This window comes from Ranitomeya imitator, chromosome 3 (genome assembly GCF_032444005.1).
Source record: "Ranitomeya imitator isolate aRanImi1 chromosome 3, aRanImi1.pri, whole genome shotgun sequence".
NCBI classification, from domain to species: domain Eukaryota; kingdom Metazoa; phylum Chordata; class Amphibia; order Anura; family Dendrobatidae; genus Ranitomeya; species Ranitomeya imitator.
In genome coordinates, this window is record NC_091284.1 from 533,114,444 (window position 1) to 533,131,131 (window position 16,688).

Sequence of the window (16,688 nt, forward strand, 5' to 3'; positions counted from 1 at the left end):
GGGGATACCAGGATAGGGATTAGGAGGCCATGCATGCCAGGATAGGGATGAGGGGGCCATGCATGCCAGGATAGGGATGAGGGGGCCATGTATACAAGGATGGGGATGATGGTATCATACATACCAGGATGGTGATGAGGAGACCATGTATACCGGGATGGTGAAGAGGTGGCCATGTATACCAGGATGAGGATGAAGGGGCCATGTATACCTGGATTGGGGACATATACTGTATATACCAGGATGGGGAATATTAGTACAGAATTGGGGGATATTACCCCTGTAACAGTCTCCGTATCAGATCCCCCCTCCCATAACAGTGTGTCATGACCACATTTGTTTTCTGTTTACTTCCTCTTAAAACCTAGGTGCGTATTATGGTCCAATGCGTCTTATGATTCTAAAAATACGGAATATCACTGGCAGGTTGTCTTTAATAGAGCAGTATGTTTTCTATATACTCCTAGTGATAGCAAAAATAGCTTACGCTCTGTCAAAAGATGCAGCATGTCAAGTTACAATATATCAATATACAATCTATCAGTACTTTACTAACGCAGCTAAAGTGAAATCTGTGCCAGAAGAACTAGGCGGTTATTACTTGGAGTTTAAATTTATTATCGTAGTAAACAGTTCTGAGCTGTAATGCGTTCGACTGTCACATGGATCTCACACCTTTAACAGTTTTCTTTCTGTATCAACTGATGATATTGTAAAGGAAGAGACATCAGAAAGTGATTCTTCATTTTCTGAGATGATAAGATCTTCATCAGAATATATTGCTTGGTTGCTTTCAGAGTAGAATTGTACAGCACGGTCATATCTCTTCTCGGAGAGGCCAAAACAGTGATGAGCCTCCATATTCTCACATCTTAAAGACAAAAACCATCATCTCATTCAGGAACTGATCACGTTATTTACACTTTGAACAGCAAATTCCTGATAGATCCAATATACATCCAACACATTTATTAAAGAGGTTTTCGAATTAAGACAACACCTTTTAAAAGGTGACCTTCTCTGTGAAATCCAAATTAATTTTCATCCTAAATCCCCATATATTTAGCGCCATAATCTAAACTATTTTGTAACATGTTTGAATTAAAAATTCCCTATCTTTCCCTAACTACACTGATTTTTTTTTCCACTTCCTTTTTTAATGACCCTTTATTTGAGAATTCCAGTGCATGCTGGGATACTCAAATCTTCATTAGTCATTAGAAGGCCGGGACTGCGGTCACTGCTGCAGTCTCAGTTCCTTCCCTGAAACGAAGTGTCATCAGTGACCTTTGTTTCAGTGGCTGGGCTAGAGCCTATTCTGTCAATCTGCCATGTGCACAATGACAGTGCACACTTTCACCAGCTCAGATCAGCAGTGACAAGCTGGCAACAGAGCGTGCTGTCAGAATTCAGAACACCTAGTGTGCAGAGATCAGCGCCACCCTGCGTTACGCTAATGTGCGTCGCTGTTGCGTCGGCGACGCAGCGGCGACACAGCGGCGACGCGCCCCTATGTTTAACATAGGGGACGCGTGCGTTGTTTTGGTGGCGTTTTTCGCCACGTGCGTCGTTTCCGACGCTAGCGTCGGACGCAAGAAAACGCTACATGTAGCATTTTCTGTGCGTCCGATTTTCGTCAAAAACGACGCACGCGTCGCAAAACGCGCGCGTTTTTGCGCGCGTTTGCGCGCGTTTTTCCGTGCGTCGCCGCTGCGTCGCCGACGCAACGGCGACGCGACGCTAATGTGAACGTAGACTTAGTGTTGTCACTGCTCTCTACACACTGGGCACTCTGACAACACGTTCTATTGCCAGCTCATGACTGCTGATTTGAGCCAGCGAGAGAGTACACATAGCGCAGGAATCAAAACATATTTCATTTTTAGCTTTTGTTTTTTTTCCTTCCTTTCAGTCCACGTAATAACTTTTTTATATTTCCATCAACATAACCGTACCATATGAGGACTTGTTTTTTGCAAGAAAGTTGTAAGTTTGAATAAAACCATTCACTTTAAAATATAATGTACTGAATACACATAACCAAAAAATCCAAAAAAGGGTGAAATGGTTAAAATATAAATGAAATTCCAGCAATTTTGGGCTTAGTTTTTAAGACACTTATTGAATAAATGAGTGGCCCACATGATTATTTAATTCAATATGATTTCGTAGATAGAAAAGTTCTGTTTATTGAATTTTCGTGGTTAAAATAATTGAGAGCTTTGTAAAATAAAATTTGGTTTCTTACTTTTCTTACTTTCTTATTTTTCTTTACTTACTTTCTTATTTTTGCATTGGTAAACTTGTGTAAGGCTACGTTCAGAGTAGCGTTGCGCGCCGCTGCGTCGGCGACGCAACGCACGACGCACGAAAAAACGCGTGCAAACGCACGCAAAAACGCTGCATTTTGCGACGCGTGCGTCGTTTTTTTGACGAAATCGGACGCAAGAAAAATGCAACTTGTTGCATTTTCTTGCGTCCGACGCTAGCGTCAAAAACGACGCACGTGTCGGAAAACGCAACAAGAAAAACGCATGCGTCCCCCATGTTAAACATAGGGGCGCATGACGCGTGCGTCGCCGCTGCGTTTCCCGACGCAGCGTCGGGAAACGCTAATCTGAACGTAGCCTAAAAACTTTTTGGTGGTGAGCTGTTATTTTTATTGATATAATATTGAGGTATGTTTTTATGCTTTTTATTGCATTTTGGGGGGAAGTGCATTGACAAGACAACAGCGATTCTGGCATTTTGATAGTTTTTCCTTATGTCATTTAGTACATGTGTAATTCATTGTATATTTCCAGAGATGAGACTTCTGAGGATGTGGGGATTTCAAATATGTTTGTATAATTAGTTTTGCAGTATATAGTAAAAGAAATGATTTCCAGTGAAGACCAACTGGTCATTGTAGGTTTACCTACATTGTTGTGATGGAGGTTTCCAAGGGAAAAACACTGATGGAAAAATTTCAAAACCCCACTAATGCGTCACAGGGATATGGGCCGATGGGCACCTTGTCCCAGTAGCGGACATATCATTGGTGCAACCTCTATAGCCGCGCAGGGCCCAAGATATAAGGGGGCCCATTTATAAAGCAGGTGCAATTTTGTATTTTTAGGAGCTCTTGAGCAGCAAAGGGCCCATATATTTTTCTTGTACAGGGGCCCATTGCGGTCTGTATCCACCAGTGTCTAAACCCACAAACTCTAAAGGTACCTTCACACAACGATATCGTTGCTTTTTGTGACGTAGCAACGATATCGTTAAGGAAATCGTTATGTGTGACAGCGACCAACGATCAGGCCCCTGCTGGGAGATCTGAAGACACAAAAGAGAATAGTGAAACCAAAAACACTCAGTTTGAAAAAATGTTGCAGTAATCCGCAAGTGCTAGTAAAAGATGTAAAAAACAGGGTATTTGGTTGATACGTTTTTTGCAAAAAATGTATACTAAGCTGCTCTACCAATCTTCACGGTATACCCTTATCAGAGCAGTCCTAACTAATGTATGCAATCCCTATCTGATGTATTTAAAAACCTGATCATCTGTATATAACCTGTGTGAACAGGGTTCAGAGAGGAAAAATCCATGTGTGCATACAGGGTAGAACAGCTTTTGTGCAGATAGCCCAAGAGGAGTGGTGGAACTCCCCAGTCTTGTAGACACAAGAGAACAATTATGGAAACAGGAACACATGGGCTACTTGCACAGTGAACAAGTCTGTATGATCATGTTCACACACCACCAAGAAACCTGAAGACACAAAAGAGAATAGTGAAACCAAAAACACTCAGTTTGAAAAAATGTTGCAGTAATCCGCAAGTGCTAGTAAAAGATGTAAAAAACAGGGTATTTGGTTGATACGTTTTTTGCAAAAAATGTATACTAAGCTGCTCTACCAATCTTCACGGTATACCCTTATCAGAGCAGTCCTAACTAATGTATGCAATCCCTATCTGATGTATTTAAAAACCTGATCATCTGTATATAACCTGTGTGAACAGGGTTCAGAGAGGAAAAATCCATGTGTGCATACAGGGTAGAACAGCTTTTGTGCAGATAGCCCAAGAGGAGTGGTGGAACTCCCCAGTCTTGTAGACACAAGAGAACAATTATGGAAACAGGAACACATGGGCTACTTGCACAGTGAACAAGTCTGTATGATCATGTTCACACACCACCAAGAAACCTGAAGACTTCAGGTTTCTTGGTGGTGTGTGAACATGATCATACAGACTTGTTCACTGTGCAAGTAGCCCATGTGTTCCTGTTCCCTGCTGGGAGATCGTTGCTCACTGAACAAAGTCCAGAACTTTATTTCGTCGCTGGATCTCCCGTGGACATCGCTGGATCGGCGTGTGTGACACCGATCCAGCAATGTCTTCACTGGTAACCAGGGTAAACATCGGGTAACTAAGCGCAGGGCCACGCTTAGTAACCCGATGTTTACCCTGGTTACCAGCGTAAAAGTAAAAAAAAACAAACAGTACATACTTACCTACCGCTGTCTGTCCCCGGCGCTGTGCTCTGCACTCCTCCTGTACTGGCTGTGAGCGTTGGTCAGCCGGAAAGCAGAGCGGTGATGTCACCGCTCTGCTTTCCGGCCGCTGTGCTCACAGCCAGTACAGGAGGAGTGCAGAGAAGCAAAGCGCCGGGGACAGACAGCGGTAGGTAAGTATGTAGTGTTTGTTTTTTTTTACTTTTACACTGGTAACCAGGGTAAACATCGGGTTACTAAGCGCGGCCCTGCGCTTAGTAACCCGATGTTTACCCTGGTTACTGGGGACCTCGGGATCGTTGGTCGCTGGAGAGCTGTCTGTGTGACAGCTCTCCAGCGACCAAACAGCGACGCTGCAGCGATCCGGATCGTTGTCAGTATCGCTGCAGTGTCGCTTAATGTGAAGGGGCCTTAAGTAACCATTTTATTGACTGACAGTGGCATCTAAGTTGTTAGACAGAAGCAATTAGAGTTAACTCTGGTTGCTGTGGTTAGAGGTAAGAACCGTATTTTTCGGATTATAAAATTCTCCGGATTATAAGACGCACACCAAATTTTGAGGAGAAAAACAGTAAAAAATTTTTTTTAGTAAAATGGTTGTACTTCTTATGATCCATGCGTCTTATTGATTACCGGGGGTGGTGGCTGTGGTGAAGCAGGGTCTCTGCTGGAGAAGGCAGGAGTGGGGTGATGCTGCAGGCCGCAGGCTGGGGTGAAGGGGTGTTCCAATGTGTTCTGTGAGGGCCCTGCTGACATTATGTGAAAGGCCAGAGCCCCCGCAGTTCTATGGTTTTCTCTGCGGTGGACTCTGGGAAAATGGCGGCCGGGGGGCGATGCATGCACAAATGGAGATCTTGGTGCCGAGATCTCCATCTGTGCATGCGCCGCCCCCCCGGCGGCCATTTTCCCAGAGTCCACCGCATAGGAAACCATGGAACTGAGGGGGCTCTGGCCTTTCACAAAATGTCGGCAGGGCCCTTGCAGTGCCGGAGACCCCGCAGCAGAACCAGAGACCCCCGCAGCAGAACCGGAGACCCAAGCAGTGCCGGACACCCTCTCAACCCAACCTGCAGCCTGCAGCAAAGGTACTGGTAAGGTATATCCGCACCCCCATTTTCCCCCCAAATTTGGGGGAAATAAAGAGTGTCTTATAATCCTAAAAATATGGTACCAGCTCCTGAGACTGTTCCATAGACTTGCACCCAATGTAAATGTATGTCGGTGTGCAGGTAGGGGTTAATAGGGCATATGGACAGTGTTCTCCTCATGCTTACACTATAAGATGCACAGATAGATAGTAGAAATCATTAACTGGAGGCAAATAATTTTTTGTGAAAAATCACATAGAATTAAATAATATTAGCACCATTTCAAGCCTTATAATTAAAAAATGCTACATGATCATGTACTAACCTTTTTCCATTACATAACAGTATCTGCAACATTGTCCCACTGATAGCAGTTACGATACCAGGTAAGAACGTTAGCGAAGATGGATATGCCAAAGTCAAAACATGATCCCCAACATTTAGTACATGTGGTTCGCTGAACTTTCCAAAAATCCATTCCATGTCTTGTACTGCTGTTGTACCATCTGCCCAGGAAATGATATACTTCTTGTGATTATCTGTTTGCTTCTTTACTTCAGCTGCAAAAAAGTGAGCAGATGACGATCTTTATAAAGAATACTGATGTTATTTTTTTTTTAACTGAAAATTCTGTTGGGCATTTGTCCCAAAATTTTAGTGAAAATTCCCCACAAAAATGCATATCAGTTTCATTTCCCATGTGTGTAGATGAAGTTTCTAAAAATATAGGCTGCGCAGATATCGGTGCACAGGAGAAGTAGGAGGGAGGAAGCCGTTTAATTAACGTGTTACCTTTCCTTGTGATCCAGACCTCTGGTTATACTGATGTTACTACTGACCCTGCCCCATTGTACAAAGCACATATTTAAAAGACACTTTAACAGAAGAGTATCTTCTAGTGATAAATTGGTGATTACTGTGTTGGAATTATTACAGTATGAGGTAGGGTATGTTCAAGGTAAAAATCCACAGTGTATTACTGCAGCAAAGTGGATAAGATTTCACTAAGGCCTCATTCAAAACGTCTAATTTTTTTCTTCATGTATGAAAAACAAAGTCTCATTTCGATCAGGGTGGTGGATCAGGTTTCCATCAGTGTTTCGTCAGTGCGTGAATTTTTATCATCTCTGATTCTTCAGTTTTTCTCCTATGCAAAAAAAACTGATGACGGGTTTCTCAAGCTTCTCCAAGCTTCTCCAAGCAGTCGGCAAAAACTGGACAGAACTGCGAAGTGATGCCATTAGTTTATTGTCTGAGTTTCTTACAGGGCATAGACTTAAATATGCGAATTTCGCCTGTGACTCAGACAAAAATTGGTGAAAAACACTGATGGAACACATATGTGAAAAATGGACAACTGGATGAGGTCTACGTCTCATCCACACTTTGCGTGAACAATCGGTACGGAATCTGCAGAAAATGATCTAAGGTGCGGGTTTTAAATCCAGAAAATTTCAATTTATGCTGCAGAATTTCACTCTGGATATACCTCTTTTAAATGCATAGGATGAAATGTTCTGGAAATATACAATAAATCTACATGTTACATGGATTTTGCTTCAGATTTGCGATAAATAGTCCCAAACAAATTTTTTTCAGTTTATGCTCGGTGTGGACACGGAATATGTACAGATGTAGACATATTTAAATATTTATATACATTACCTAAATGAAAGGTTCCAGTTTTATCATTCCTAGCAATCACAGGCTGCCCAACCCATCTTTTTTCACATTCCAAGATGTATGAAGTAGCGTTCTTATATTTTTCTGGGCATATTGAAAAGATAAGTTCTCTTGGAGCACAAGATTCAACACTATCATAGTATCGTACCTAAGAAAAAATATAGGCAATTAATATATTGTAAGATACAAATAAGCCCTTACAACAAGCAAATGACTTATTTATTGCATACTGAATTGGCAGAAATTACGTATTTTATGTTTTATCCAAATTATCATATTATAGCATCAATACAATAATATCACAAGTCCTATCCAAGAAGTTCCTAAATAAATAGCTGTAGCTTAAAAGAATATTAATGTGAAGTAGCAATTTCATACCACTCAGCTTCTGTGTTGTATTATATATATTTTAATATGATTTCAACACTCCAATTAATTAATACGAATTATAGAGATATTGATTGGTTTTATTATATAATATACAGTATATATGTACTTCCAAAGAGTATAGCAGAACGCTAATTGAAAACTTGTCCAGCCACATGTCAATTGTCCAGAAGAGAGAGGACACTGAGAGAGCAGGCTGATTTGACTCCTACCATTTCCAATGTAATGTATGACTTATGACTATTGACTATTGATTATGTTATTTTGAGTGACTGTTTATATTTATTATCTACTAGCTGAAGAGCCCGGCGTTGCCTGGGCATAGTAAATATCTGTGGTTAGTTGTAGCACCTCACTTCTCTTATTTTCCCATCACGCCTCTCATTTTCCCAATCACATCTTTCATTTTCCTCCTCACATCTCTCATTTTCTCCCTCACACCTCTCATTTTCTCCCTCACTCCTCTCATTCCCCCCTAACACTTGTCATTTCAACCTCACATCTGTCATTTTCTGATCACTCCACTATTTTTCCTCACTCCTCTCATTTTGCACTCACACCTTTTCATTTTCACCTCACACCTCTCATTTTCACCTCATCACCTCAGTATATACATGCTTGTCATCTCCCTTATATATCCCCTTCATGACCATGGGATTTTTCGTTTTTCCGTGTTCGTTTTTCACTCCCCTCCTTCCCAGAGCCATAACTTTTTTATTTTTCCGTCAATTTGGCCATGTGAGGGCTTATTTTTTGCGGGACGAGTTGTACTTTTGAACGACATCATTGGTTTTAGCATGTCATGTACTAGAAAACAGGAAAAAAATTCCAAGTGCGGTGAAATTGCAAACAAAGTGCAGTCCCACACTTGTTTTTTGTTTGGCTTTTTTGCTAGGTTCACTAAATGCTAAAACTGACTTGACATTATGATTCTCCAGGTCAGTGCGAGTTCGTAGACACCTAACATGACTAGGTTATTTTTTATCTAAGTGGTGAAAAAAAATTCCAAACTTTGCTAAAAAAAAAAAAAATTGCGCCATTTTCCGATACTCGTACCGTCTCCATTTTTCGTGGTCTGGGGTCTGTTGGGGGCTTATTTTTTGCGTGCCAAGATGACGTTTTTAATGATAGCATTTCGGTGCAGATACGTTCTTTTGATCGCCCGTTATTGCATTTTAATGCACTGTCGCGGCGACCAAAAACGTAATTCTGGTGTTTTTAATTTTTTTCCCGCTACGCTGTTTAGCGATCAGGTTAATGCTTTTTTTTTAATTGACAGATCGGGCGATTCTGAGCGCGGCGATACCAAATATGTGTAGATTTGATATTTTTTTTATTGATTTATTTTTATTGGGGCGAAAGGGGGGTGATTTAAACTTTTATATTTTTTTTATTTTTTTAACATTTTTTTCCACTTTTTTTTTTTTACTTTTGCCATGCTTCAATAGCCTCTATGGGAGGCTAGAAGCAGGCACAACGCGATCGCCTCTGCTACATAGCAGCGATCTGCTGATTGCTGCTATGTAGCAGAAATGCAGGTGTGCTGTGAGCGCCGACCACAGGGTGGCGCTCACAGCCACCGGCGATCAGTAACCATAGAGGTCTTAAGGACCTCTATGGTTACAATGGAGACGCATCGCCGACCCCCGATCATGTGACGGGGGTGGGCGATGACGTCATTTCCGGCCGCCCGGCCGGAAGCGGTAGTTAAATGCCGCTGTCTGCGTTTGACAGCGGCATTTAACTAGTTAATAGGTGCGGGCAGATCGCGATTCTGCCCGCGCCTATTACGGGCACATGTCAGCTGTTCAAAACAGCTGACATGTCCCAGCTTTGATGCGGGCTCACCGCGGAGCCCTGCATCAAAGCAGGGGATCTGACCTTGGACGTACTATCCCGTCCAAGGACAGATAGGGGATATAGTATACATCTGTATGTCATCTCCTGTATATAGTATATACCTGTATGTCATCTCCCCTGTATATAGTATATACCTGCTGTGTGTCATCTCCCCTATATATAGTATATACCTGAATGTCATCTCCATCTATATATAGTATATACCTGTATGTCATCTCCTCCTGTATATAGTATATACTTGTGTGTCATCTCCCCTGTATATAGTATATATCTGTGTGTCATCTCCTCCTGTATATAGTATATACCTGTATGTCATCTTCTATATATAGCATATACCTGTATGTCATCTCCTCCTGTATATAGTATATACCTGTAGGTCATCTGCTCCTGTATATAGTATATACCTGTGTGTCATCTCCTCCTGTATATAGTATATACCTGTATGTCATCTCCTCCTGTATATATATGTACCTGTATGTCATCTCCTCCTCTATATAGTATATACCTGTGTGTCATCTCTCCTGTATATAGTATATATCTGTGTGTCATCTCCCCTGTATATAGTATATACCTGTGTGTCATCTCCTCCTGTATTAGACCTCGTTCACACGTTATTTGCTCAGTATTTTTACCTCAGTATTTGTAAGCTAAATTGGCAGCCTGATAAATCCCCAGCCAACAGGAAGCCCTCCCCCTAGCAGTATATACATAGTAACATAGTAACATAGTTAGTAAGGCCGAAAAAAGACATTTGTCCATCCAGTTCAGCCTATATTCCATCATAATAAATCCCCAGATCTACGTCCTTCTACAGAACCTAATTGTATGATACAATATTGTTCTGCTCCAGGAAGACATCCAGGCCTCTCTTGAACCCCTCGACTGAGTTCGCCATCACCACCTGTATATTAGCTCACACATACACATAATAGACAGGTCATGTGACTGACAGCTGCCGTATTTCCTATATGGTACATTTTTTGTAGTTTGCTTATTAATCAGATTTTTATTTTTGAAGGATAATACCAGACTTGTGTGTGTTTTAGGGCGAGTTTCGTTTGTCAAGTTGTGTGTGTTGAGTTGCGTGTGGCGACATGCATGTAGCGACTTTTGTGAGATGAGTTTTGTGTGGCAACATGCATGTAGCAACTTTTTGTGTGTCGAGTTGCATGTGACAGGTTAGTGTAGCAAGTTGTGTGCAGCAAGTTTTGCGCATGGCGAGTTTTGCGCGTGGCGAGTTTTATGTGTGGTGCCTTTTGAGTATGTGCAAGTTTTGTGTGAGGCAACTTTTGCATGTGTTGCAACTTTTGTGCATGTGGCAATATTTCCGCGTGTGCAAGTTTTGCGTGTGGCGAGTTTTCCATGAGGTGAGTTTTGCACTTGTGGCGAGTTTTGCAAGAGCCTAGTTTTTGCATGTGGCGAGTTCTATGCGTGGCGAGTTTTGAGCGGCGACTTTTGTGTTTCGACTTTTATGTGGCGAGGTTGGTGTATTTGTGGTGAAATGTGTGCTGAGGGTAATATGTGTTCAAGCACGTAGTAGTGTGTGGCGCATTTTGTGTGTGTGTTCATATCCCCGTGTGTGGTGAGTATCCCATGTCGGGGCCCCACCTTAGCAACTGTACGGTATATACTCTTTGGCGCCATCGCTCTCATTCTTTAAGTCCCCCTTGTTCACATCTGGCAGCTGTCAATTTGCCTCCTACACTTTTCCTTTCATTTTTTCCCATTATGTAGATAGGGGCAAAATTGTTTGGTGAATTGGAAAGCGCGGGGTTAAAATTTCACCTCACAACATAGTCTATGACGCTCTCGGGGTCCAGACGTGTGACTGTGCAAAATTTTGTGGCTGTAGCTGCGACGGTGCAGATGCCAATCCCGGACACACACACACACACACACACACACACACACACACACACACACACACACACACACACACACACACACACACACACACACACATTCAGCTTTATATATTAGATTATTAAGTAAATTCATTTCAGTTTATTCAATTTTTGAGTGTGCATTTATTTATTCATCACAATTCTTTGAACCTTAACAAAACAGCTTCTTTACAAAACAAAAGTATATTTGTATTTCAGGGCCAATTTTCATTAGCTAGATCACTTTATATTTACAGTTAGACAGACATATTTAATTTGACACGTGAAGACTGTAGTTTTAATTACTCTATCCTTTCAGGGATGGCCTTACATTGAATGATGCCTATTGCTATATCCTCTGTTGATAACCGCTACATAAGTTATACAGTCATTCAGTGTAAAAGTAACATACAGTGCCTCCTATATACAGTATGAGACCCACATAGCCTCCCATATATAGCATGAGCCCCATATAGCCTCCCATAGATAGCATAAAACCCCACAGGCTTTTTATTTTCACAGCAAAATGTTATAAACTTCTGTGAAGCACTGGGGATACAAGGTGCTCACCACACATCTAAATACATTCCTTGAGGGGTCTAGTTTCTAAATGGGGTCACTTGTGTTGGGTTTCCACTGTATAAGCATATCAGGGGCTCTCCAAATGGGACATGACGTCCGCTAATGATTCCATGAAATTTTACATTCAAAAATTTGAATGGCGCTCCTTCCTTTCCGAGCCCTGACTTGCGTCCAAACAGTAATTTTCTACCTCATATTGGATATCAACGTACTCAGGAGAAATTGCACAATAAGTTGTATGGAGCAATTTTTCCTGTTACCCTTATGAAAATGCAAAATTTGGGGCCAAAATCATTTTTTTGTGGGGAAAATGTGATTTTTTTTATTTCCACGGCTCAATTTTATAAATTTCTGTGAAGCACCTGTGGGTTCAAGGTGCTCAATACACATCTAAATCAGTTCCCTGAGGGGTCTAGTTTACAAAATGGTGTCACTTGTGGGGAATTTTACTGTTTAGGCACATCAGGGGCTCTACAAATGCGACATGGCGTACGTCAATTGTTCCATCAAATTTTGCATTGAAAAAGTCAAATGACGCTCTTTCTCTTCTGAGCTCTGCCATGTACCCAAACAGTAGTTTTCTCCCTCATATGGCATATCAGCATGCTCAGGAGAAATTGCACAACAAATTTTGGGGTCCATTTTTACCTGTTACCTTTGTCAAAATAAAAAAAATTACATCTGAAGTTAATTTTTTGTGAAAAAAAAATTGTTTTTTTCCACATTCCAAAAATTCCTGTAATGCACCTGAAGTGTTAATAAACTTCTTGAATGTGGTTTTGAACACCTTGAGGGTATGTTTCCACGTTCAGGAAATGCTGCGTGTTTGACGCAGCGTAGAAGCTTCATGGGTATTAACCCCTTCCCAGGCTACAAACATCAGTCCCTCAGGCACTGGCTTTCCCTTTCTGGCGCAGAAAATGGCGCGGGAGCCTACGCCATTTTCTTCTTTTTTTTTAAATGAATCATATTGCGCTTAAGGCCGGGGTCACTACCCGGCACTGTCGCGGGCACTTGGGACCAAAGCGTTCAGCTGCATAGAAATACATGCTGCCGCACGCTCCGCTCCCGAGTGCTGGTGGCAGTGCTGGGTATTGAAGCGAGAGACTTGTGTGAGTTTCTCGTGAGTGTGACCCTGGCCTAATGCAGATTTCATGTGTGTGTCTTTATTTAAGGCCGGGATCACACATGCAAGAAACTCGGACGAGTCTTGCATCTTAATACCCGACACTAGCGCCGGCAAATACATGCACCTGCATGCTCCGCTCCTGAGTGCCGGCAGCAGTGCCGGGTATTAAGATGCGAGACTCGTCCGAGTTTATCGCTTGTGTGATCCATCTATCGTATCTATCTATCTATCTATCTATCTATCTATCTATCTATCTATCTATCTATCTATCGTATCATCTATCTATCGTCTCTATCATCTATTTATCTATTAACTATCTATCTATCGTATCTATCTATTATCTATTTATCTATTATCTATCAATTGATATATCTATCGATATATATCTATATACAGTACAGACCAAAAGTTTGGACACACCTTCTCATTCAAAGTTTTTACTGTATTTTCATGACTATGAAAATTGTATATTCACACTGAAGGCATCAAAACTATGAATTAACACATGTGGAATGATATACTTAACAAAAAAGTGTGAAACAACTGAAAATATGTCTTATATTCTAGGTTCTTCAAAGTAGCCACCTTTTGCTTTGATGACTGCTTTGCACACTCTTGGCATTCTCTTGATGAGCTTCAAGAGGTAGTCACCGAAAATGGTCTTCCAACAGTTTTGAAGGAGTTCCCAGAGATGCTTAGCACTTGTTGGCCCTTTTGCCTTCACTCTGCAGTCGAGCTCACCCCAAACCATCTCGATTGGGTTCAGGTCTGGTGACTGTGGAGGCCAGGTCTTCTGGCGTAGCACCCCATCACTCTCCTTCTTGGTCAAATAGCCCTTACACAGCCTGGAGGTGTGTTTGGGGTCATTATCCTGTTGAAAAATAAATGATGGTCCAACTAAACGCAAACCGGATGGAATAGCATGCCGCTGCAAGATGCTGTGGTAGCCATGCTGGTTCAGTATGCCTTCAATTTTGAATAAATCCCCAACAGTGTCACCAGCAAAGCACCCCCATACCATCACACCTCCTCCTCCATGCTTCACAGTGGGAACCCGGCATGTAGAGTCCATCCATTCACCTTTTCTGCGTCGCACAAAGACACGGTCATTGGAACCAATGATCTCAAATTTGGACTCATCAGACCAAAGCACAGATTTCCACTGGTCTAATGTCCATTCATTGTGTTTTTTAGCCCAAACAAGTCTCTTCTGCTTGTTGCCTGTCCTTTGCAGTGGTTTCCTAGCAGCTATTTTACCATGAAGGCCTGCTGCACAAAGTCTCCTCTTAACAGTTGTTGTAGAGATGTGGCTGCTGCTAGAACTCTATGTGGCATTGACCTGGTCTCTAATCTGAGCTGCTGTTAACCTGCGATTTCTGAGGCTGGTGACTCGGAAAAACTTATCCTCAGAAGCAGAGGTGACTCTTGGTCTTCCTTTCCTGGGGCGGTCCTCATGTGAGCCAGGTTCTTTGTAGCGCTTGATGGTTTTTGCAACTGCACTTGGGGACACTTTCAAAGTTTTCCCAATTTTTCGGACTGGCTGATCTTCATTTCTTAAAGTAATGATGGCCACTCGTTTTTCTTTACTTAGCTGCTTTTTTCTTGCCATAATACAAATTCTAAAAATCTATTCAGTAGGACTATCAGCTGTGTATCCACCAGACTTCTGCACAACACAACTGATGGCCCCAACCCCATTTATAAGGCAAGAAATCCCACTTATTAAACCTGACAAGGCCCACCTGTGAAGTGAAAACCATTTCGGGTGACTACCTCTTGAAGCTCATCAAGAGAATGCCAAGAGTGTGCAAAGCAGTAATCAAAGCAAAAGGTGGCTACTTTGAAGAACCTAGAATATAAGACATAATTTCAGTTGTTTCACACTTTTTTGTTAAGTATATAATTCCACATGTGTTAATTCATAGTTTTGATGCCTTCAGTGTGAATGTACAATTTTCATAGTCATGAAAATACAGAAAAATCTTTAAATGAGGTGTGTCCAAACTTTTGGTCTGTACTGTATAGATAGATATATTTATAGATAGATATATCGATAGATAGATAGATAGACAGATAGATAGATAGATATGATAGATGGATACAATAGATAGATATGATAGATAGATATCTATCATATCTATCTATCTATCTATCGTATCCATCTATCTATCTAACGTATCTATTATCTATTTATCTATTATCTATCTATCAATATATCTATCGATATATCTATATATAGATATATTTATAGATAGATATATTGGTAGATAATAGATGAATATATCGATAGATAGATACCATAGATAAATACAATAGATACATCCATAGAAAGATATGATAGATAGATAGATAGATACGATAGATAGATATGATAGATAGATAGATATGATAGATATCTATTGTATCCATCTAACATATCTATCTATCAATCTAGCTGTGTGTGTATATTCTTCAATGGAGTATGTAAATGAAGAGGTTGGACAAGAAATGACATCACAATTCTTTTTTTTGTATATCTGTATTGAGCTTACAAAAAAACACACAAATCAGCATGAAAAAAACGCTTAAAATGCATCAAAAAACACGTCAAAAACGTATGTTTGCAGTTTTTGAAATGGTTTCACTTTCGGGTATTTTCTATCATATAGAACCCTCAAAGTCATTTCAAATGTGAGGTGGTCCCTAAAAAAAGTGGTTTTGTAAATTTTGTTGGAAAAAGGAGAAATCATTGGTCTACTTTTAACCCTTATAACTTCCTAACAACAACAAAAAATGTTTAAAACGTTGTGCTGATGTAAAGTAGACATGTGGAAATGTTATTTATTAACTACTAGATGGTTGCCTGATTCTAACGCATCGGGTATTCTAGAATATGTATGTCCACGTAGTATATTGCCCAGTCACGTAGTATATTGCCCAGCCACGTAGTATATTGCTTAGCCACGTAGTATATTGCCCAGCCACGTAGTATATTGCCCAGCCACATAGTATATTTCCCATTCACGTAGTATATTGCCCAGCCACGTAGTATAGTGCCCAGCCACGTAGTATATTGCCCAGCCACATAGTATATTGCCCAGCCACGTAGTATATTGCCCAGCCACGTAGTATATTGCCCAGCCACGTAGTATATTGCCCAGCGACGTAGTATATTGCCCAGTTACGTAGTATATTGCCCAGCCACGTAGTAGATTGCTCAGCCATGTAGTATATTGCCCAGTTACGTAGTATATTGTCCAGTGACGTAGTATATTGCTCAATCACGTAGTATACAGCACAGAGCCACGTAGCATATTGCGCAGCCCATGTAGTATATTGCCCAGCTATGTAGTATATTGGCCAGCTATGTAGTATATTGCCCAGCCATGTAGTATATTGCCCAGCCATGTAGTATATTGCCCAGCCATGTAGTATATTGTCCAGCGACGTAGTATATTGCCCAGCCACGTAGTATATTGCCCAGCCACGTAGTATATTGCCCAGCCACGTAGTATATTGCCCAGCGACGTAGTATATTGCCCAGTTATGTAGTATATTGCCCAGCCACGTAGTATATTGCCCAGCCACGTAGTATATT

General features: G+C 41.2%; 1 protein-coding gene across 1 annotated transcript in view; it reads right to left on the reverse strand.

The window, feature by feature from the left end:
* Window positions 1-582: 582 nt before the first annotated feature.
* VWA3B (von Willebrand factor A domain containing 3B) overlaps window positions 583-16,688 on the reverse strand; it is a 430,059-nt gene continuing 413,953 nt past the window's right edge. The window contains exons 33-35 of the mRNA XM_069757817.1: window positions 7,253-7,418; window positions 5,913-6,147; window positions 583-871 (exon numbers count right to left, since the gene is read on the reverse strand). Of these exons, the coding sequence (XP_069613918.1) occupies window positions 670-871; window positions 5,913-6,147; window positions 7,253-7,418 (603 nt within the window). The 3' untranslated portion in view covers window positions 583-669. The remainder of the gene's footprint in view (window positions 872-5,912; window positions 6,148-7,252; window positions 7,419-16,688) is intronic.